General features: G+C 49.3%; 1 protein-coding gene across 8 annotated transcripts in view; it reads left to right on the top strand.

Moving 5' to 3' along the window:
- The window catches only part of ZFHX3 (zinc finger homeobox 3), a 276,618-nt gene that overhangs the window by 110,954 nt on the left and 142,612 nt on the right, over positions 1-23,052 (top strand). For 6 of the 8 annotated variants that reach the window (XR_003426225.2, XM_053210049.1, XM_053210047.1 and 3 more), the window contains exons 2-3: positions 4,511-7,269; positions 12,197-12,693. Coding sequence is in view for 7 of the 8 variants with exons in the window: in XM_053210049.1 (XP_053066024.1) it covers positions 4,557-7,269; positions 12,197-12,693 (3,210 nt within the window). In the remaining variant the exon portion in view is untranslated. The remainder of the gene's footprint in view (positions 1-4,510; positions 7,270-12,196; positions 12,694-23,052) is intronic. The other 2 variants (XM_053210050.1, XM_053210051.1) reach the window with 1 other exon arrangement.

The following is a 23,052-nucleotide window of genomic DNA, read 5'->3' as shown; positions in this document are numbered from 1 at the left end:
TTTTTTTCCTGTTGAAAATGTTGTGATGAATCATACTGTATCTCCGCCGTGTATCTTGGGTTGTTTCCTAGAATTGGGGAATTGCTGAGTCAAAGGGCATGTGTGTTTTTTGAGGCTTTTGATACCTATTGCCAGATTGCCTTCAGGAAAATGGTGCTCCGTTACTGGCCTTCCAGGAGAGCAAGCAGGCTGCTCCTGGCAGATGGTGCTCCCTGACTAGCCCTCCAATAGAGCAGAGCAGGCTGCTTCTGGAGGATGGTGCTCCCTGGCTGGTCCTCTAGCAGAGCAGAGCAGCTGCTTGTGGAGGATGGTGCTCCCTGGTTGGCCCTCCGGGAGAGCAAGCAGGCTGTTCCTGGAGGATGGTGCTCCCTGACTAGCCCTCCAATAGAGCAGGCTGCTCGTGGAGGATGGTGCTCCCTGGCTGGCCCTCCAGCGCAGCAGAGCAGGCTGCTCCTGGAGGATGGTGCTCCCTGGCTGGCTCTCCAATTGAGCAGGCTGCTTGTGGAGTATGGTGTTCCCTGGCTGGCGGTCCAGCAGAGCAAGCAGGCTGCTCGTGGAGGATGGTTTGCCTGCTACTTCACTTCTCTCCGGCATGCAGCACGGATTACTCGCGGAGGCAACAGTTTCTCGCAGTCTGGATTCTCTGTTTTTCTCTTCTTCCCCTTTGTTTCTTTTCTTGGTTTTCTGCCAAACAGCCTCTTGTGAAAGGACCGCCTAATTAACCCTGTGCTAATTAACAATTTAAAATTACACAGTGTGACTGTTCATGTTTAATTCTCTGGGAGCTGGAGCAACAGCAGGAACCCCTCCCCTCCCTAACAACTATATCCTGCCCCCCGCCCAGCTTCCCAGTAACTGTTGCATTGTACCAGTCCTGTCTCCTTAAAGCAGTGTCAGAAAATTGTCCTAGCACATCTTCTTGGTTGAAAGAGGGAGATGAATGACCTTGTTAGCGGTGGGGCCCGGGGTAATAGGGAGACTTATCATTTTAAACAATCTTTGGTAAATAAAGGCTGATACAGGGGAGCTTCCCAGGTAGGTTCCAGGGGGACTGTAACTTGTGACAGGAGCAGGGGTGGGGGCTTTTGATGATGATGTTGGAACTTTCTGTACAAGACTACTTCTCACATGGCAGATTTAAACACTAAGAGAGAATGAGTGTGAGAGAACCAGATCACTCCTATATCTGCCATTGAACGTCTTACTGGAAAGATGTGCTCTTTTGAAATCTAACCGATGTCTTAAAACCATGCACAGACCATGTTGAGTACCATACTGGGAGGTCAGGAGTAGAGTGTGTCTGTGTTTGGAAGGGAATTTGGGGTCACAAGCAGCAGAAGACAAGCAGGCTGCAGGAAGGGTTGTAAGTTGGTATGCGTGAGCTGGCCCTGGCACGAGTGAAGGGTGAGGGGATGGGGTGCAGAGCTGGGGGTGGGGTGTGAGGGTCTCAACGGAGGCTGTTGGTGGGCCTGTGTGTGAGCGCGTGGGGACCTGCTGGGTTCCCAGGCTGCCCTCTGTAACTGAAGATCATTGATTTTACGGGAAACCGTGTTTACAGACAGAGTGCTGATCGACCTGCCGAGTTGACTTCTGCCTCCTTAAGTAAGAACTACCTTTTTCTTATTGACTGGCTGATAAACAGAGCGAGAGGGACAGCCGGTCGGGTGGGAGAGTTCTGGAGAGCCTGAGGTCCTTGAGCTGAAGGATTGGGCAGGTTTAAGGGATTGCTTCATCTCTACCTCAGGTCCCTTCTCTGCACCTCCCACCCCATCCTCCCCGGAATCGGTGGGGGAATCTAAGACCAATCCTGCCTGGCTACCTAGCAGTCCAGGCATCAAGCATGGAAAAGATGGCAATCTGGTGAAGATGTTGTGAAGCAGAGAGTGTCTCAAGCTTTAATGCCTGTCCCCAGGGGATCATGTTAAAATGCAGATCCTGATCTGGAGCGGGGCCTGAGAGACTGCATTTCACAGGTGCCCTGGTGAAGAATGACGCTACTTGTCCCAGAAGCACACCTCACTTAGCAAGGTAGAAATGGTTCTGCCTGTTGTGGCCAGCATGCATTGAAAGGAAGCCCAGAGCCTCGATCCTGAAGTGGACCCTTCTATCCCACTGGTGTCTTAATGGGCTGTCGTCACTCTCTGTGAATGAGTGGTATTCCACGTGTCCTCTCTGATGGGGCAGGTGGCACCACCACGGGGTCATCTGTCTTTTATAGGTGGCCACAGTGTCATCCTTGCTGGACACCTTTTGCTTGGGAACAGAAAAGTTAGGCAAGTTTTTTTAGGTCCCGACTGCCTAGCTGGATGGCTTGTGGAGGAGGAGGTAAGAGAGAGCTGAACAAGAAAAGCCCACCAATTAATTGGTAAACGCTTGCAGGTTTCTCTGGCCTAGCCCAGGCTGGAGAGGAGATTGGCTTTGCTGTCGATACTCAAGTCCCTAGTGAAGCATCAAAGCTGTTCTCCTTTATCAATCGTGGCCTCCCCTTCCAGCATGTTCCTGTAACTTACCAAGCATTTATGACATTGATTTTACAATCGGGCTGTTAACCCTCCCGCCCCTTCAGCCTGCCAACCTTTTTGGCCTGAGCTGTCAATCAGATGTCGTCCAGCCAATCAGGCGCATCCTTAAGAAGAGCCACTCTGGATTCTCACCTGTATCCCAGCTAAGCCTTCTGAAGTCCCATCGCATTTGCTGTGTGGTTTGGTTTCATGTAGTTATCTCTGTTTAAAATCAATGTGCCTTTTCTAAGGCACACGGAACTTTGTTGTAATGGAATTTGAGGTTATAAGCTTGAGAGGTGCCGTGTGTGTGTGTGTGTGTGTGTGTGTGTGTGTGTGTGTGTGTGTGTTGAACAAAACAGGACACGTTTTTCCAAAGCTATTTCTCCAGAGACTTCGGGTAAACCTGCCTTCCCTGTCTTTTCCCGAGGGGGAGCTGTTGGCTTACTGTGCAGTCAAGAATCAAGAAATGAAAAAGAATGGGAACATAGGGGTGAGGTGGGGAAGGAGAGAGACCAAACCCGGCCAAAACCTTCCTCCGATGTGTATGAATGAGATGTTGGGTGGAGAAGCAGCCAAATGTTCTCCAGGAAGGAGGTGTAGGGGGGAGTGTGGCCTGGGATTTGCAGCTGAACAATCGGGGCCGTCCAAGAGGCTGAGTCGACTGTAGGATCCATGCCGGGATGGAAGAAATGCCCCTGTGATGATGTGGCCACAGGAGCAGAGCGATGGCGGGGGATCTGATGCCTCCCTCCCCAGGGATGCGAAGTCTCAGAGGGCAAATTCAGCTCTGTGGCACTCCAGTCGGAAGCGGAAAAGCCCCGGGGCTGAAGGACAGCTACTTGAGCAGCTACTAATAACTACGAGGCAGGTGTGGAATGGGGGCCGGTGGAGCCCAGCTGCCGTCTCGGCTTGCCGCTAGGATCCCTGACAGCAGAAACCGCCACACCAGTGGTGACCGGGCTCCATCCAGACAGGGCAGGATCGACGCTGCCGGAGGGGGAGCCGGCCAGTTGAGAGTCTTCCCAGATACGTCAAGCTCAGATTTTGCACCATCACGTTTTTAGTCTGAAGCCAGCTCACTCACAAGCAGGCGTGCTCAGTGGGTTCAGGGGGGCGGGGTTGGAGATGGGATTTTGGAGATCTGCCATCTGCTTCACAGTGTCGGGGCGGCATTGGGCCTGTTTGTAGATTTAGCTCCTCAGTGTTACTGTTTGTACAATGGGATGATGCTTCCCAGACCCACAGAGGATGAAAGCAGGCATAGGCCCTGTCGAGGGCCTGCAGAGCGTGTCTGGGCCCTGCAGGCTTGCTCTCTGAGCCCTGCAGCCCTCCATCACTTTCCTTTGAACTTCTCAAACTAGACGTTTGGCCAGTAAGAGCAACAGCAGCAGCTTCACCTCTAAATCAGCTAGCGTATCCTCTTGCAGGTTTACCAGCCTTTCTCTGGGGGTGCAAAACCTTTCTCCTCTCGTCCATCCTTCCCTTTTGGTGTCCCCTTGCCCCACAGACAGCGTGGGCAGCCGGCAGTGACTTTGAGCTGGCCATCTCTATTCGGTAGGGCTGCCATTCTGCGTCCTTGGTGGGGCCTGGCGAGATAATGTGGCCCTCTTCCTCTGCTGTGGCTCGAGGCCCAGCCCTGACTCTCACACTGTGCTCGCAAAGAACAGAAATTCGAACCGGTCTCCAGGGGGAGAGGAGCCGACAGTCTGAAGACAAGGAGGGAGTCTCCTGTCTGCCCCCCCCCTCCCCCGTCCCCATGCTCCCCACTCATGCCACGGACCCTGGCCGTCATGCCTCGGGCTCTCACCCGCCCTCTGCGCGTTCATTGGACGACGTGGGGGAGATGGCTGGGGTCCCTGCTGCCCTGGCGGTCTCTGTTGTGGGTGTGGACAGAAGCCTGTTAGAGTGCTCTGTGCGGGACCTAGCCTCGGCCCTCCTAACCTCTTTCCTTTCTCTCTCTCTTCCCCCTCTCTCCCTCCTCTCCCCCCCTTGCCTCCGCTCTTCAGGTCCGATCCGTACTGGGTGCAATGAAAGCTCTACGCAGGCCTTACCATGGAAGGCTGTGACTCGCCCGTCGTCTCGGGGAAGGACAATGGGTGCGGTATCCCTCAGCACCAGCAATGGACTGAACTCAACAGCACCCACCTCCCCGACAAACCCAGTAGCATGGAGCAGTCCACAAGCGAGAACCACGGGCCCCTGGACAGCCTGAGGGCCCCCTTCAATGAGCGCCTCGCGGAGAGCTCCGCCTCGGCCGGCCCCACCGCCGAGCCCGCCGGCAAGGAGGTCAGCTGCAACGGGTGCTCGGCCTCCTTCGCCAGCCTGCAGACCTACATGGAGCACCACTGTCCCAGCGCGCGCCCCCCGCTGCCCCTGAGGGAGGAGAGCGGGAGCGACACCAGTGAGGAGGGGGACGAGGAGAGTGATGTGGAGAACCTGGCTGGGGAGATAGTCTACCAGCCCGATGGCTCGGCCTACATTGTCGAGAGCCTGAGCCAGCTGACCCAAAGCGGGGGCGCCTGTGGCAGCGGCAGCGGGCCCCCCCCCTCGCTCTTCCTGAACTCTCTCCCCGGGGCGGGGGGCAAACAAGGGGACCCTTCTTGTGCTGCACCAGTCTACCCACAGATCATCAACACTTTCCACATAGCCTCATCCTTCGGGAAATGGTTTGAGGGCCCAGACCAGGCTTTCCCGAATACCTCAGCCCTGACGGGGCTCAGCCCCGTCCTGCACAGCTTCCGCGTGTTTGACGTGCGACACAAAAGCAACAAGGATTACCTGAACAGCGACGGCTCCGCCAAAAGCTCCTGCGTATCCAAAGATGTTCCCAACAACGTGGACCTGTCCAAATTCGATGGCTTTGTGCTCTACGGCAAGAGGAAGCCCATCCTGATGTGCTTCCTGTGCAAACTGTCCTTCGGGTACGTCCGTTCGTTTGTGACCCACGCGGTGCACGACCATCGAATGACCCTGAGTGAAGACGAGCGGAAAATTCTTAGCAATAAGAACATCTCCGCTATCATCCAAGGGATTGGCAAAGACAAGGAACCCCTTGTGAGTTTTTTGGAACCAAAAAACAAAAACTTTCAACACCCTTTAGTTTCTACGGCTAACCTCATAGGCCCCGGACACAGTTTTTATGGGAAATTTAGTGGCATTCGGATGGAAGGGGAGGAGGCTCTCCCAGCCGGCTCTGCTGCCGGCCCCGAGCAGCCCCAGGCTGGTATCTTGACCCCCAGCACCCTCTTGAACCTTGGCGGGCTCACCAGCTCGGTCCTGAAGACCCCCATTACCTCAGTCCCCCTGGGGCCTCTGGCCTCCAGTCCTACCAAATCCTCAGAGGGCAAGGACTCTGGGGCAGCAGAAGGAGAGAAGCAAGAAGTAGGCGATCCGGATTGTTTCTCCGAGAAAGCAGAGCCAGCCGAGGAGGAGGCAGAGGAGGAAGAGGAGGAAGAAGAGGCAGAGGAGGAGGAGGAAGAAGAAGAGGAGGAAGAAGAGGAGGAGGAAGACGAGGGTTGCAAAGGACTCTTTCCAAGCGAGTTGGACGACGAACTGGAGGACAGGCCCCACGAGGAGGCTGGGGCCGTGGCAGGTAGCAGCAGCAAAAAGGACCTTGCTCTCTCAAACCAAAGCATTTCTAACTCCCCCTTAATGCCTAATGTGCTCCAGACCCTGTCGAGGGGCACAGCTTCTACTAGTTCTAATTCTGCTTCTTCCTTTGTTGTCTTTGATGGTGCGAACAGGAGGAATCGTTTAAGCTTTAACAGTGAGGGCGTCAGGGCCAATGTGGCAGAGGGCGGCAGGAGGCTGGACTTTGCTGACGAAAGTGCCAATAAAGACAATGCCACAGCACCAGAACCAAATGAAAGCACAGAGGGCGACGATGGGGGCTTTGTCCCCCATCACCAGCACGCTGGCTCCCTCTGCGAGCTTGGGGTTGGGGAATGCCCCTCGGGGAGCGGCGTGGAGTGCCCCAAATGCGACACGGTCCTGGGCTCCTCCCGCTCGCTGGGCGGCCACATGACCATGATGCATTCTCGTAACTCATGTAAGACACTTAAGTGCCCCAAGTGCAACTGGCACTACAAGTACCAGCAGACACTGGAGGCTCACATGAAGGAGAAGCACCCGGAGCCGGGGGGCTCCTGTGTCTACTGCAAAAGCGGGCAGCCCCACCCTCGGTTGGCACGAGGTGAGAGCTACACGTGTGGTTACAAGCCTTTCCGCTGTGAGGTGTGTAACTACTCCACAACTACCAAAGGCAACCTCAGTATTCATATGCAGTCCGACAAGCATCTCAACAACATGCAGAACCTGCAGAACGGAGGGGGGGAGCAGGTGTTCAGCCACTCGGCCGGGGCGGCGGCGGCGGCGGCCGTGGCCGCGGCCGCAGCGGCCAACATCGGCAGCTCCTGCGGGGCCCCCTCGCCCACCAAACCAAAAACCAAACCCACCTGGCGGTGCGAGGTGTGCGATTACGAGACCAACGTGGCCAGGAACCTGCGCATCCACATGACCAGCGAGAAGCACATGCATAACATGATGCTGCTGCAGCAGAACATGTCCCAGATTCAACACAACCGTCACCTGGGCCTCGGCAGCCTGCCCTCGCCTGCCGAGGCCGAGCTTTACCAGTACTACCTGGCCCAGAACATGAACCTGCCCAACCTGAAGATGGACAACACTGCCTCAGACACCCAGTTCATGATGAGTGGATTCCAGCTGGATCCCGCCGGGCCCATGGCCGCCATGACGCCTGCTCTAGGTGAGGCTGACTCCGTGTTTGTTTGTTCTGGTGACTTGAGTTTAACTGGGGAGAACCGAGAATAGACTGAGGTCCTGTGGATTCGGCTGATGCTGATTTTCTCCAGAGTGGTGTTGTATACACTCGAGTGTCTGACTGTCAGGTGTTTTTCTCAAGGACCCCTTGTGTGCCTGTGGGGGGTCGTATGTATTCAGCACCCACACGTGGTAATACTCCGGCTGCACAGGCTGGGATTAAAGTTGAAGGGTTTCCTCTAGTTTTTGGCTTCTGGTCAACTTCCCTTTCTCTTCCCATCTTCTCTTTCTTCATCTCTTTCTCAATTTGAAAAATCGCCCCAATTATCTGAAACTTCTGGGTTCCATTAGATATTTACTGTAATCTACAGGAAACTGCCGTTCAAGTTGTAAACAGGGACAGTCCTGTCCATAAGAACGACTCGAAATCACAGTGTACCTTATTCAGATAACTGAACGCTGGGTTCTGTGCCAAGCAGGGAGCCATCCAGATAAGTGCTCAAAGTTCTCGGGTATGTTCACGAGGATCTCCATGAAAGAGACGCATTCTTTTCTTTTTTGTTTTGCGTGAGTTGTCGCTGATAAGTATAGTTGGGAATTAAATTGCCCCGGGGCACCATAAAGAGTGGTGTGCTAGACGAAAAATGAATAATACATTCTAAAACTGTACATCAAAGAAAGTTGAATTCTAATATCCATTAGATGATGGTTAATGGAGCCTTTGTCGGCCGTGAAAAAACAACCCATGTTGGAGAAGGTGAGTTGGCCGTGTCCGGACAGCAAGTCTTACCAACTGGCTTAATTGACCTAGAATCGGATCAAGAGGATAGGATTTGGATGCCAAAAGTCATCAGTCTTTGCATCAAAAGAATCACAATCACTTTTAGGGTAGAACCTCTATAGTGAGAGAATGTACAAATCACTTTTACAAGGACCAGTATGATGGGGGCTGTTGCTGCTCCCACCACCTGTGCCTCAGACAGGCGCTGCCTGGTCTCTGTCCCCTGACCCGGCTAACCTCTTGGGACCAAGGTGGTGGCCTGGATTAAGCAGTATTCCTTTACTGACACAGGAATAAGTCATTCTCAGCAACAAAGTGTGAGCAGATAACTTTTAATCTGACATGGTTTAGGTTAATGCCAGGGGCCAAGCCTCCCCAGTTGGCACGTCTTCGTATGGTGTTTTAGTGCTAATTGCTGCTGATGAGTTATATTTCATAGCATTTAATTTGTTTTTCCTGAGAATTCTTACTACTTTAATCTTATTTTCTGTTTTGGAATATTGACCCGTGGATCCTTTATTACCAAACGATTTGAAAATGTTTTACCAACTGGTTAATAATGGATGCACAGAAATCAATTATTTTATTTGTCCCCAGAGTGAACCATAGGGTTTGCACACCAAGGGATGGCATCATACTGTAAGCCTTTTTTTTTTTTTTTTTTTAAAGCCTATGGGAATTGAGGTTTTCTCATCTGGAGATTTAAAATCTTGGGGAGGCAGATCTTGGAGTAAATCAAATATAATGTAGGTAGAATGAAGACACAGAAAATGGATAGATTCATACTGGGTCAAAGTGAGATCTTTTTAATTACCTTGAAAACCAGTAATTCTGACTAAGACTTGAATTAAGTGGTAGAAAAATATTTTGCTTTTACGCAAGTGTCTGTGAGTCTGCGGGGCATCATGCATTATGGGCATATGGCAGATGGAAAAGAAATGGTAGAATAAATCCCTGTGTTCTGGACATGTATAGCAGATCCATACTTTATTTCTTAAAGAGAATAGAGCTTTTCCTTCTAAGGGCTTTTTCCAGGTCAGCCAAGCAAAGGTCCTTGAATTTTCAGGGTTACTGCTTATCAGCCAAGGTAAGTCTCTGGAAACCTTCTGTGCCCTTAGTGCACAAGAACAGCTGAGATGGAGCTAGAGTCCCAGATCCTTTATCCTGGAAGCCTGAGTGGGTGTGGGTATGAGAGCATGTGTCCAGAGGTCCTGTAGAGTAAGTCGTAGGACCTCGGTAGAAGCGGGTGTATGCAAATGTGAAAGAGCCAAAACATTAAGTTCTATATGCAACTTTGCTGATCTTTCTTGAGGCCATTTGTGAGCAGGCTGTAGGTGTTACTGGGTATTCCTGGGCTCCGCAGGGGGAAAAATGTTTTTGTGAAATACATTTCTGCTTACGAAGTTATTATTCTCATACTTCTTTTGACAGAGCCTTCTTTCTTGTGATACCAAACAGATGCTGCTTCTGGGAAGGCTTTCTTTCTGGAGGGCTTTAAGGAGAGGGCTGGCACCCTTTGGTCTGGTCTGGTTGGATTTTGCTGCCATTTGTAGATAAGATATTCGACTCGAAGCCGTCTGAATATCCTTCCAGACATCGCTTTCGATGATCAAGTTTAGCACAGCACTGAGAAACAGCTGGCGGGGTATCTGCTTTTCCAGGTAGCCGCCTAGCTACAGGACATCTGCATGAGGTTTACGAGGTCCTCTGCTTCTGCCTTTGGGTCTGGAAGGTGTCTTTTAACTCACGTGCCTCTCTGACGATGTGCTCATGGGTGGGCTCTTGTGCCAGGGTGTAAATTCTAAGTATTAGATTTGGGTGTGTGTGGGGAGGTGGGGTCCCCCCCCTCACAGAGATGTTACCTCCGGTGTAGCTTCAAGAGTAAACACCGGCTGAGTTCTCACTCACAGGGGCTCTCTTCCTAACTTCCTGAGAAATGGGTGACGTTCTGCCACTTCCTGGAGGCTGAATTAGTTCCTTCTAGCTCTACAGATTTGTAGGATTCTGAGCCCTGTGTTCATTCCTCCAAGGTAGAGTTCTCGGAGGGAGTTTTGGCTTTCCTGTCGCCTCCATTTCACTGCTTCTCTGTGTCTTTGATTTGCATTTCAAGAGCTTGGAATGGGAATAGAGACTTATTTCCTCTGTGTGTGTGAGGATTTCTCATTTTTACTCAGGCATCCAGCAAGTGACAGCTGAATTTCTCTTTAGAGCAATATTGATGTGCTGAGGTTAAATTTAAAAAGTGGAGAAGATTTGATGCTTCAGGTGGTTGGCATCAGAAACAAATATATGTTTGCTCCTTGTCTTACCCTCTGGGCAATTTCTGCTTTTACTGAACACAGCGTATGTTTGATGGATGCTACCTGGCCTTTGTCCCCATTAAGGGATGGAGCTTTTAGGCTTTTTTTCCCCCCTCCTCTTTTTCTCTCCCGTCCTAAAAAGAATGTCTTAGTTAAGGCTCCTCTCACCAGGGGAGATGGCAGGGGAGAAGACAAGCAGAAAGCTTCCTGAGCCTTCTGGAATGCACGTGCAAAAGATTTCTGCGGCTTGCTAGATTGTCCACAGGCTTCATATGCAGCCAGTCAGCTCGGTAGAACCTTGTAACTGATCTTCTCACTAGAGGTGCCTCATGTAGCATAAATAAGAAAATCATTAAAAAAAATCTTTTATTTGATTAGCCGCTAACTTGGATTGTAATCAGTCATTAAAACAAAACAAAATAAAACAAAACCTCAGGCCAACCACATGTAAAAGGTCAAGTCTGAGTATCAGTTGGGGAGGGGCAGGGGCAGACATAATAGCTCAAGTGTGCGTGCGTTTGGGGGGAGAGGCAAAAAATAGAAGCCAGTGCTCAGCGTTCTGCTGGACTTTATGCTGCTAGGTAATGGAGAGAAGGCTGCTGTTTCCAAGCCTATTTTGTGGTATAAGTAAGAGCTTGCAGTATTAATTTACCACTGGTGAGTGAAAGCCCATCCCCAGTTTGTGCAGGGCACTGTAGAGCTGAAAAACAACCAGGGCGAGAAGGGCAGAGAAGAGCTTTCTCAGACCCTTTTGGGGGGACTCTGAGCTGACCTTTGCGTTTCACTGCCCATCTGGATCCACTTCCTGAACCTGTAACATTCTGGTTCCCCTTTAGCCTTGTCCTGCACAGCATCTGTGTAGGGGGCTGGGCGGTCTCTAGAGGTTCAGCCAGGAGAAGCCTGGACCCCTGCCCTAAAGAGGCTGTACCCTGATGGGGACACCGGGCAGCACGTGGCTCTGCATGTGGTTGATGACAAAGGAGAATGTGACATGGCCCATAGCAGACCTAACATTTCATGCACCGTGGGGGCTCAGAAAAGGGGAGTGATTATATTCTTGGGGACATGTGGGAGGAGCTGGCACCGTTGACAGGCAGGTAGACTATTGTCCCGCGGGGCGTGATGAGGAATAGGGAGACCGTCCCCTAAATCTCAGATTTAGAGCTGCGCTCTCCACTGTGGGAGCCACTAGCCACATGTGGCTATCTAAATTAAATGAACTAAAAAGATACAATAAAAAATTCAGTCGCTTGGCTGCAACTTTGCCGTATTTTGTGTTCACCAGCCACACGTGGTTAGTGACTAGCACACCAGACGGTGCAGGTATAACATGTTTCCATCATTGTAGAAAGTCCTGCTGGGCAGTGCTGCTTTAGATAAATTCTGGGCCCGATTCTCATTTACCTTGAAGGCTTCATATCTTAGATTACAGCTGTAACTCGTTTCCAACTTTGAGGGGTCTGGAGTTTCAGATTCTGTTATGTCTAGTGAATGATGCTTATTCCCGTCTTTTCTTGGATTAGAGTGAGGGGCCGAACTGAAATATTCAAGAGACTGTGCTCCTAGGTATTCTTTTCCAAAGTGGGGCAAAAAACATGAAACCTTTTACAAATTTCAGAAAGTCCACAGGAAAAGATCTGAACATATAATTACGCATAAAGTTGATTTTTTGTGGGGGGGTGGTGGTGTTACCAGGTCGTAGCACCTTGCAACACTTGAAATGGGATCTTTTTTCTCCTGGAACCTAGGCTGAGGGTCAGGGAGGCTGGGGGGTGCCTCAGCTGCATCTGTGAGCCTGGCCGCTGATTCTCTTCCCCTCTCCTTCCCCACAGTGGGCGGTGAGATCCCCCTAGACATGCGCCTCGGGGGCGGGCAACTGGTGTCGGAGGAGCTGATGAACCTGGGCGAGAGTTTCATCCAGACCAACGACCCGTCTCTGAAGCTCTTCCAGTGTGCCGTGTGCAACAAGTTCACCACGGACAACCTGGACATGCTGGGGCTGCACATGAACGTGGAGCGCAGCCTCCCGGAGGACGAGTGGAAGGCCGTGATGGGGGACTCGTACCAGTGCAAACTCTGCCGCTACAACACCCAGCTCAAGGCCAACTTCCAGCTGCACTGTAAGACCGACAAGCATGTGCAGAAGTACCAGCTGGTGGCCCACATCAAGGAGGGTGGCAAAGCCAATGAGTGGCGGCTCAAGTGTGTGGCCATCGGCAACCCTGTCCACCTCAAGTGCAACGCGTGTGACTACTACACCAACAGCCTGGAGAAGCTGCGGCTGCATACGGTCAACTCCAGACACGAGGCCAGCCTGAAGCTGTACAAGGTGAGCCCCGGGCTGCTTCTGGAAGGCATGCCTCGGATCCCTGGGTGCTGGGTGCCGGGGACAGGGGACGGGCTGTGTCGCGGCGGGGCTGGTGGCTGGATGGTAACCTGGTGTTGGAAGGGGAGTTGGCATCCGCTTCCTGGTGAAGCTGCAGTGCGGTGGCAGCTTCTGCCACCTGAAGGCTGTTTTTGAGAGGTGCCCGTTTCGGAGGGCGGGTTCCGTTGACAGCAGCCCGATACTTCCCCATCGACAGTGTCTTTACAGTTGGCTTTTTTCCCCTTGAGTTGTTGTGGCTTTTGTGTACCCTCGTGCTCCTGTGTTGTCCCTTTCTCATACATGCTTCATGTTCTCCCTTTCCATCTCGTCCCCACCCTGCGCCCCTTAATCTCTTCTCTCCTAAATGCCTCTGGAGGACTTAGTTCGTTTGTGCCTTGGTTCATTCCTTCATCCATTCGTTCATTCATCCATTCATTAGGTACGTATTGAGCACCTACTGTATAGCAGGTGCTGTTCTGGACACATGCCCACCTCCATGCACAAAACAGACAAAAAAAATTCCTGCCCTCATGGCGCTTCCATTCTTTTGCAGGGAGGTGGGTGATAAATACAGTGCATAGTTGACTAGAAGGTGGCACGTGCTATTGGGAAAATTGGGATCAGTTAAGGGGGCTCCTCTGTTCTTTTTGTTCTGTGCCCCTTCCTCTATCTCATGTTTGCATTTCCCCTTTTTCCCCCTGGGTTTCTTCCATCCTCTTCCTCTCCCTCTGTCTCCCCTCCCCTCCCCTCCCTTCCCCTCCTCTCCCCTCCCTTCCCCTCCTCTCCCCTCCTGGCCCCTCCTCTCCTTCACTCCTTTCTTTCCTTCCTCCCTCCCTCCCTCCCTTCTTCCCTTCCTTCCTTCCTTCCTTTCTCCCTCCCTCCATTCTTCCCTCCATCCCTCCCTCCCTCCCCTTCCTTCCTCCCACCCCCTCCAGTCTTTCTCTCAATCCATAGACTGTAACGGTAAACGGTAACGGTGAGGAGGAGGTGCTCAGATACTGTAAATAGTCCTTTCACTTGCGAGGCAGAATTGCTCCAGACGTTTCTATTGATTTTCACTGGACTTAAAGCCTCACCTTTTTCTCTAATCATCCCATAATGGCTTTAGTATGAACAATCAGGTACAAATCGCCATAAATCTGCCCAGCCTCCTCCCATATACCTTCCACACCCTCACTCTCTCTTTGCATTTTCCTCCCTTTTATTATCGGCCTCCCCTCTTTCCTTTCATGCCATTTCCCACATCTTCTTCGGGGCCAGGGGGCGCTTCTTTTGACCCTGAGCTAGTTTTAATCCCCTTTCTACTCCTGGCGATTTTAAAGGGAGACTTCAAATAAGGAAGACCTCAGGTCCTTTCCCCATGTCAGTCTCTGTCGAGATTGATAACTGTAATTCATTTTACAATTGCTCGTTTTCAGCTTGGCAAGAGTCCTGGGTAGAGTGGATGAGAAACCATTTTAGGGAAAGGAAGAGAAAGCAGAAGTGAGGCAGTAGAAATAGAGGGTTCTAGAATCGCCTGCCGACTCCGGCACAGACGGGCTGGCGTGGTGCAGTGGGAAAGGTCTGGACGCCAAGCAGCTGACCCCCTTGTGTTATAAGTCAGCAAGAACCTCACTGGATGGCTTAGTTTTGTGTCACCATTAACAGAAGAGGCTCCTGGCAGTCACTTTAAGTTAGAGGTCTCCCGTGGCCGTAGTGCGGTACTGATTGTGGTCAAGAAAACCTGACGGGAAACCCATAGGAAAACTATTTCCAAAGGACCCGACTGAGAAAAATTAGTTCGGAGCACCCCCCATGGTCATGGAAGACTGTCTACCACTTTGACGAAGGCTGTTTAGAGTTGGCAAGCAACTGTCCTCTTCCATCTGAGGGGAGAAAGACCCTTTAGATTCATTATAAAGCCTACATGGCGGTGATGAACTTTCCACACTACATTCTCCAGTAAGAGTATATCACGCCCTTGACTTTGCTTCTGAGGGGCCTGGAGCCCGGAAGATTCTCTGAGATTATACTTTTTTTTGGTCCCCAGGACACCTTCACGCATCACACTTAGCAAGTCAGGTTGAGGTAGTTTCCTGGATGGATGTAAGGGAGCCATTTGTGTGTTTCCGTTTGTGTTTTGCTGAACTGTGGACACTCATCCTCCTTGGCCTTATTTTCTCTCTCTCTGTCTCTCTTTTGAATTTAAAAGATGGAGAAGACTTCTCGTCAAAAAAGGCAGTGCAGGTGGGCCACAGATGTTGGGGTGTGGGATAGAACTGGGGAACCAGTGTCTAAAGAAGTCTCCAAACAGTGCACTTGGCCGACACAACCCCGGGGGTGAACGTTCCCCACATTCAGAGCACAATTCTGTGTGTCAGGAGCCGTAGGTCATGAGTCTGGTCTCATTAGTCCTTGGGTAATGAATGTCCCTCTGCTTGCTGTGGCTCTGCTGTGGGGGCGGGGAGCTCTCTCACCCACCCCTGAGTGACACGGAGATGGGCTTCTTCCAATGCGTGCGCCAAGCCTTTCTGTCCTGCGGTGTGATTAAGACAGACTTGCTTTGCCGCTGAGGGGGCTCGCTGTCGTAGGGTGTCACGAGTCCATAGATTTGGGGTGGGGCCTGGAGGTGGTTGAGAGTCAGTTTTTCTCTAGGCCCTGGTGTGGCCTGTAGTAAATGGAGATTGATTGCATGTGATTTTTCCTCTTGCTAATGTAATCCATTAGCCCAGCACATGAATAATCAGTTTAGAGCACAGTTAACTGGATGTAATCGAGTTCTTTACTGTCCGCTAGAGAAACAGCTCCAGATGCTGCTGACCTGGGGAGGGCACCAGGCTTCTCACACACAGCCCTCTTTACTCACCCCATCCTCACTTCCCACCCTGCCCCCCAACCTGTCCTGGCCCCCACCCTGCCCCATCCCGGTGCCTTGGCAAATTAGACATCATTTGGTCAGGGAAAGTCCCAACTTGCTTTGTGCTGCACCTGCTCGAGCAGCCATGGTGTACTGGACTTCCTAATGGGTCTCTCAACCCTCTCTTTCAACTGAGGTCTTTATTCCCTCCTCTTCCTTTTTCATGTTGGAGGAGCTAGAACAGCCATCTCAGGAGATGCAAGCAGAGGCGTAGCTTTCTGGTTTGTCGTTTGACCTCACACCGGTCCAGGGTCCCTTCTCTTGGTGTCATAAGTGCTGGGACATACGTTGCTGTATTAACACTGAGCTGTCTGAAAGCGTGAGAGAATTTCCAATCTGGACTGAGAGAGGGTTTCGTTAATCCACTACCCCAACCCCACCTACCTAGAGAAGGGCAGAAACAAACAAAAAACCCTGCTGATATTATCACCCTTGCTTGCATGGAATTGTCAAGTTGTGATTGTGTGAGAGCAGTTTTTCAATGGAGATTAATGTTCGGTGAATTCTTCCTCCCTACCTCCTAGGAGTGGAGGGGAGTTTTGGGTAGGGGGTGGGCTGGAGAGCCTCGGGCATCAGATAAGGCTCTTCCCTTTCTCTGGGCCTCCAGGTCACTTAGTGAAACACTTACTACTGAATTCCTTCAGTGGTTTTTTGTGTGTGTCTTAAAGAGTTGTGGGCTCTGGTCTAGCCCCTAGAGGTCCTCCGCCCATATGCTCACAGCTGCCGTGATGGGGCACTGTGGTTGATCAACCAGTCGGGAAGGGCCAGCAGCCCCAGTCCAGCTTAGAGGCTGGGTCCTTGGTTTCTGTCTGTAGTGATTCATCTGAGCCAGAATGGAAGCGTGTTGTGGGTGGGAAAGGTACTTGTCTCTCATCGGGGCTGGAGCTCCAGAACTTGAATTCCGCCCCTTTCTGCTTTCCCTCATAAGTGGATCACTCTTGTCTTTGGGGACCTGGCCACTCCCCCACTCCTTCCACCTGTAGAGCTGTAGAGATGCGGGGTGCCTTTGCTTACCTTAAACAAGGGAGCGGCAGGTATTGACAGATGCCTGCCCTCTGCTCGTCTCCAAGCTAGCATAGGTCCTGAGTCCGCCGTGTGTGCATTCACAGCTAGTGTGGGCCCTTACGTGTTTACCTGGACTTCCCTGCTATGTGGCATCCATAGTGAGCTCCATAAAATTTGTGGCATCTTCTGCTTGAGGGAGGAGAGTGCAGAGAGGACAGATAGAGATCAGTGTACACTTGTCAGCTGTTAGGATCTGCTTTTTCTTTTGATACTTTTCTTCACCTGAGAGTCATTGGACTGGAAATCCATCAATTTTAGCAGATGGATTAAGAACCGCCCCCTCCTGCCACCCCCCCCCCCCAATAGTAACTCTATTACTCAGAGTTCCCAGCTGAGGTGCCTTTGATTAGACCAAGCCTGATGGTTTCATATTAACCTTAAATTATACACAGAGGAGGTCATCTCCCATGGAGTTGGGTCTGGGCCCCATGTGAGCTACCTTGGGCCAACGGGGCAGACGGTGAAACACCAGCTCTACTTGGCTTAAAGTAGAGGTAAAGTATGGCACCAGTTGACTGAAAACACACACCCACATTCTCCACATAGTGGACTTTAACACTTGCCACCCTATTGGGATTCTATGTGGTGGGAGGAAGTAGGAAACCCTCTGTCAGACTCTGAGAATCCACCTTCTCAGTTCTTCCCCAGACTCATAAACTCACTGGGGCTCTCTCCCAGCAGGGCCATAAATTCATCACAGGGTGGTCAGGCAAATCAGAAGACGTAGAACAAATCCGACAAAGATTTCCTCTTCAGTCTGCATTCTTCGTGCTCCTTTATGGGTACACTTGGGGGACAGACTGTCTTAGGAAGACAGCTGCATGCTTCATGCTTCATGCTTCAAAGACTGGTAGCCTTTGTCTTGCTTGGAAAGCAGATAGCGTGGATCCTCTGGTGAGCCCTGCCTCCCTCCCTGTCCTCTCCTCCCTGGTGCGGCTGCCATGTTTGAAGCACTTGGTCTAGTGTCATCTGGTTTACATCGTCATTCTGGAACTAGTGTCCTCAAACCTTGTTTTCTCATTAGGTTGACTTTTTTTTGTTGTTGTTGTTAAGGGCATTCTTTTGTCTTCTTCTTTCCATACCTTGGTGCCTTCATGCAAAAATGAAAGGAGGGGAATGTTTTTGTTTCCTGTGGTTGATTCAGAATGTGTGAAAAGCCAGATGTTATGGTAAATTTTAGCCCATTTAGTTCTCCATGCCCTCTGTCTCCTAGAGCAGCAGGGCATTTGAAGTTCATTTCCCTCACTTGATTGTTGGGCTCACAGATGTGGGCCTCCTGGAGCAGGGCTGGGAGACTACATGTGGGCCCCGTGGTCATTCCTGCAGAGCCGGGGTTGGCTCTGGTGAAATTTGTGACCACGAGTAACTTAAAGGAGACTCTAGGAAGATTGAAAGGCCACATCTTCTTAGGAAGGAGTGTTTATGCCATGACATAGTTAATCCTTCACTGCCGTAGTAACTGTGGGCAGTGTATGATGGAGGAACATACATGGCAAGTATATTGCCAGTGTGTGCGTTGTGAATGGTAGACATCTCTCTGCACAGGGTCCTTGCCCTCCCTTCCGGTCAGAACCGTCTCACCCACCTTGATCTGAATCCACCCCCCCCTCCCCCCACCATGAGTGTTATTTCGTTCAACACATTCATTCAGCTGATTGGCTGGCTTTATGCACAAACTTTGCCTGGATCCCTGTGGTTATAGTATTATACACACCCTCATGTCAATAAGGTAAGATCAGTGTTCTCTTTTGCCTTTTGCCTTAACAAAACTGAGATCTTATTAGATGTGGCTAGTTTTAAAAAGTCCAGTACTAACTATGCTACCATTGAACAACCATAACACTCACTGTAGCACTTTCTTTTTTTTCAAATGATATTAATATTTTTGTTTTGTCTTTATTTTTCCCTTTTTAAATCTTTTTTTGTGCATGGTAAAGAGCTGATAAGACCCTTTTAGAATATTATTCTGAATTATTTCTTACTAGACTAGCATTCCATGTTTGTCTCAAGTGTAAGCTACTGATAAAATGTAGATTCCTTATTTTTATAGTAAAATAATTAATATGAGTAATCTATGTTCACTGTGGAAATTTTGAAAAATTCAGGAAAGTACAGGTGAAAATAACTATCAACCTAATCCTCCTGTGCAACAGTGTATTTATATTTCCTTCCTTTTGTGTATAACAGGCATTCTACAAAATTGGAATGGGCGTGTGTACAGTATCGTACCTGTATATTATCTTCTAATGTCTTTAAGTGTTTTTTAATAATTAAAAAAAATTTTTTTTTATTTATTAGAGTCTTACTGATGTACAGACAGGTTGTCTGCCATGGTTCGGTATTAGAGACAGTAAGGTAGGGAACAGGTGTGTGCATCTATGTCTCTACGCTTGTGCTGTCCCCGGAAGTGGGATTGCTGGATTCCAGGATGTGATTAATGCCAACAGATACTTTTTCCTGCCTCTTCGGACAGAAGGTGACAGTTTTAACCCCTCCCTGTTAGGTAATGCTCAGATGCCCCTGCAGTGACCGCCATGAGATTCTGTTTTCCTCAGATTGGCAAAGTTGTTGCAGCCTGGGTCTCTCTAATTATTACAGAGGGTGAACATTCTTTCATGTGTTTATTGGCCATTTGTATTTCTTTGGCAGATTTCCTGTTCACAGCCTTTGCCCTTTGATTGTCTTGGTTTGTTCCTTTTCCTGATTGATCGGGAAGAGCTCCTGGTTTATCAGGACTGACGTCCTGATTGTGCTGTGGATGTTGTAGTAGTTTCTCCTGGTCCTTTGTCCATCTGTACCTTAGTTTATGGTACAGATGTGGGGTGTCGCCGGTGGCCGTGGAGCTCAAGCCGGCACTCTGCGCTAACAGAAGTGGACTGGTGCCCTGTGGGGGTGGTGGTACCTGCCCAAGGCCATGTTGACTGAGTCTCTTTGCATTTTAACGTGTAGGAAATTTTCATTTGCATGATGTCCAGTCTGTGCATCTTTTTCTTTACGTTTCTAGCTTTTCTCTTTTCCCAGGGAGGCTTTCTCTTTGACGTATTATGAAATTATAAAAGTCATAACACCTACACAACGTTTATTACAAGCCGGGTACTGTCATAGTAGCTTTCCATACATTAATTGATTTAATCGTCTGTGGATTAGCCTGTTTTCAAGCGGGGAAAGCAAGCCAGAGGGAGGTTACAAGGGTCAAAGTTAGTGAGTGTTGCTGGAGTGAGTGTTCAAACCCAAACGGGTTGGCACAACTTAACCAATATTTTCTTCAATACTTTTTCCTTCCATTTAAGTTTTTAATCTGTAAGGAAAGTATTTTGTGTGTGGGGCATTGGAGGACTCTGTTTTTCTGTATTGTGATTTAGGACTGTATTTTCTTTCAAAGTGGACGGTTGATCATCCAACAGTTTTTTCAATCACCGTCCTGTCCTAGCTGATGTGAAAGGCCATTTTTATCGTCCCTATTTCTCTAAATCTTACAGTCGGAACATATTTACAGAGTAGTGTTTGTCGAAAGCATTGTGGAAGGAGAAGAGGGAACAGAGAGAGACAGTTCTCTTTTCAAGGCATGGAAAGTCCTGTGAATGAAGTTTCTTCCTCCGACCTTTTCCTGTCTCTCCCGCATTTTCCCCAGTGTGAAATTTCTTGGTTTAATTACCTTTGTCAAATTCACTAGGTTGAAGGAGCCTCCAGGAGAGACGAGGGTTTGGGAGAGGAGCTGAGTTTCTTTTTGTTCCTTAATGGAGACTGGGTCTCACCAGTTGTCTTAAAAAAAAAAAAAAAAAAAAAAAAGACAGAGAACAAATACTGAAACTTCTAGAAGTTCCCCTTTCTGAAGTTCTTATTCAGATAACGAGGAGACAGTGTGGCTCTGTCCACATGTTTCTAGTATAAACCATTCTCAACTGGTGGTGATAAGTCTCCTTTTGGATTCCAAAGGTGTAAGGTGTGCTGGTTTGCTGGCTCAGCCGGAGGGGCAGGGAGGTCTAATTTCAGATAATCTAGTAACTACGACTTTGTCAAAATATTTGAAAGCCTCCACCCGCCCTCAGTCCTCAAAAGCCCTAGATCCTATGAGAGGAAAATCTCAAACCATCAGCCCCCTGCAGCCACTTAGAGGAAGAAGTCACACTTGGGGAATGCTTTCTGCGAATGCCATCTGGTGTCCTAGGGGTGCTCTGTAACCCTGAGGAGGATTTTGCCGCAAAGATTCCATTGCCTACACATTCCAGCACAATTCCATGCAGTATGATTGTTCTATAGGTAAACCCGGTCTGGCAGGAACTCAGCGCCAGAGAATGGGACAAAGGTGCGAACCCCGTTTCTAGTCCCTTCAACTTGCTGCAGACCTGGTCTAAAAGGGCAAATTTGAATACGGTTAGTCCCAACAGGTGTTTCTGGTTTTGTTTTGGTGTGGTTTGTTTTGTTTTGAAAGGGAAATTGTAAAGGAACAATTAAGCATTGTCAGGAACACTGTCAGGAGCAGGCAAGAGTTTTTAAGTAATTACATAATATGCCTGAACCATGGTCTTTATTCTGTTCTCTACATAACTTGAAACTACAGATGTCATGTGAGTGTAGGGTGGGAAAGACTGTTAATCTGAAAAACGCTTGAGTCATTTCATACTTTAATATTTAGTTAAATTAGGTTTCCAGCTGTTTTTTTTAAAAAGTAACCAGTATATAGAGTGAAAGGTAAAAACGTTGGACAGAAAATGTGTTGCTCACAGAAGTGGTGGAGATTATTGCAACCAGGGGGACATTAGGGTGGTGACCCTGGGGAGCACTGAAGCAACCACAATGGAAGCCTCCACGTAGTCACCAAATTTAGCAAATAAAAATGTGGAATCGCCAGTTACATGTAAATTTCAAATAGCAAATAATGTTTTAGCATAAGTATGTCCCATAAAATATAATTACATATACTTACCTGAAATTCACATTTTTTATATGTTTATTTTGGGGGGGAATGAATGAATGAATGAATGAATGAATGAATGAATATGAATGAATCCCAAGCTGGTCCCACACTGTCAGTGTGGAGCCTGATGTGGGGCTCGAACTCATGAACCAGGAGATCATGACATGAGCTGAAGCTGGATGCTTAACCGACTGAGCCACCCAGGCTCCCCTGGACTTCACATTTAACTGGGCATCCTGTCTTTTATCTGGCAACCCTACCTCTGGATGGAGAAAAAAATTCTCTTAAGGTGTTCTGCCAACAGGCTCAACCAGAGCATAAAGAGAGAGAGAAGTGGCTTCCTTGTTGGTAAACCTCTTTTTTTTTGAAGCCATTCCCAACAAAAGAGGAAAATTACAAATGCCTCTAATGATGATTTCCAATTTTTGTTATTTATAGAAAACTGTCATATCAGATTTTCACATTTTCTACATTAAATAAAGTGCTTTTCCTATAATGAAATCTGAAATTTTCTCCAGAGCTGTTTGTTAAAATTTGCTTTTCAACAATTTTTTCATTATTTCCTTTTACTGGAGTGCTTTCATGTCACGTGGCCAGACACACGTCAGAGTGCCCGGCTAAGCCTCCCACAGCTATGCCACATGCTTCGAGTGTCATTGCTCACGTTGGTCTGGCCTCCCTCTGCACTTGATCTTTTTATGGAGGTGATAGAAATTCAAGGCCCTTGAGCGTGGGCTGTTGTACACAGAAGACCCCAAGTGCTTACCTTGGATAGGATGCTAATAGGAATTTTCTCAAGTAGATTTGAACTTGGACTAATCATCAAGAATAATCAGGGAACTTTCTCTAGGGCCCACGTCCTCATCCTATAAAAGGCAAACTAGTTAGAAGGTTAGAAATGTTTATCTACTGATAGTGTTTGGTTTGCCGCCTGTTAATTAGCAGGGCAGGTTCTCAGACCCAGAATGAGGGCCTCCAAAGCATATCTGGTCTCTTAGGTCAATAGTTTTATTCATTGTCTCGTTTGCCAGGACAGTCTGTGCGTTGAACTTGCGGAAGGACTTTCCCATCCACTCGCTGTGCCTGTTGAGTCTTGCCCTCTCCGGTGACAGGCTCCTTCTTGAGGATTGTTGGGTCTTGTGACCACTTCTGAGCTGACCAGGTAGTCTTTGTTTCCCTGCCCCTCGGAAGGAGGCGGAAGACTGGGCACAGGCACCGGGGGTTCTGGGATGGGAGGCATCCCTGGACCTGTCACTTTCAGGGGCTTTCCTCTTGCTGGTTCAGACGCCAGCACTTAGGACAGCATTCCCCTGTCCAGAGTGCACAAACAAATGGGAAGAGAATTTCTCCCTCTGTGTCAGCATTTATTGAACGCCAATTTAGTGCTGAGCTCCGGTAGGATTTTGTGTAGATTAAGGTTAATGAATCTTTAGCATGTTTTGTG

This window comes from Acinonyx jubatus, chromosome E2, assembly GCF_027475565.1.
Source record: "Acinonyx jubatus isolate Ajub_Pintada_27869175 chromosome E2, VMU_Ajub_asm_v1.0, whole genome shotgun sequence".
NCBI classification, from domain to species: Eukaryota; Metazoa; Chordata; class Mammalia; order Carnivora; family Felidae; genus Acinonyx; species Acinonyx jubatus.
This window is presented reverse-complemented; position numbering and strand designations above follow the sequence as displayed.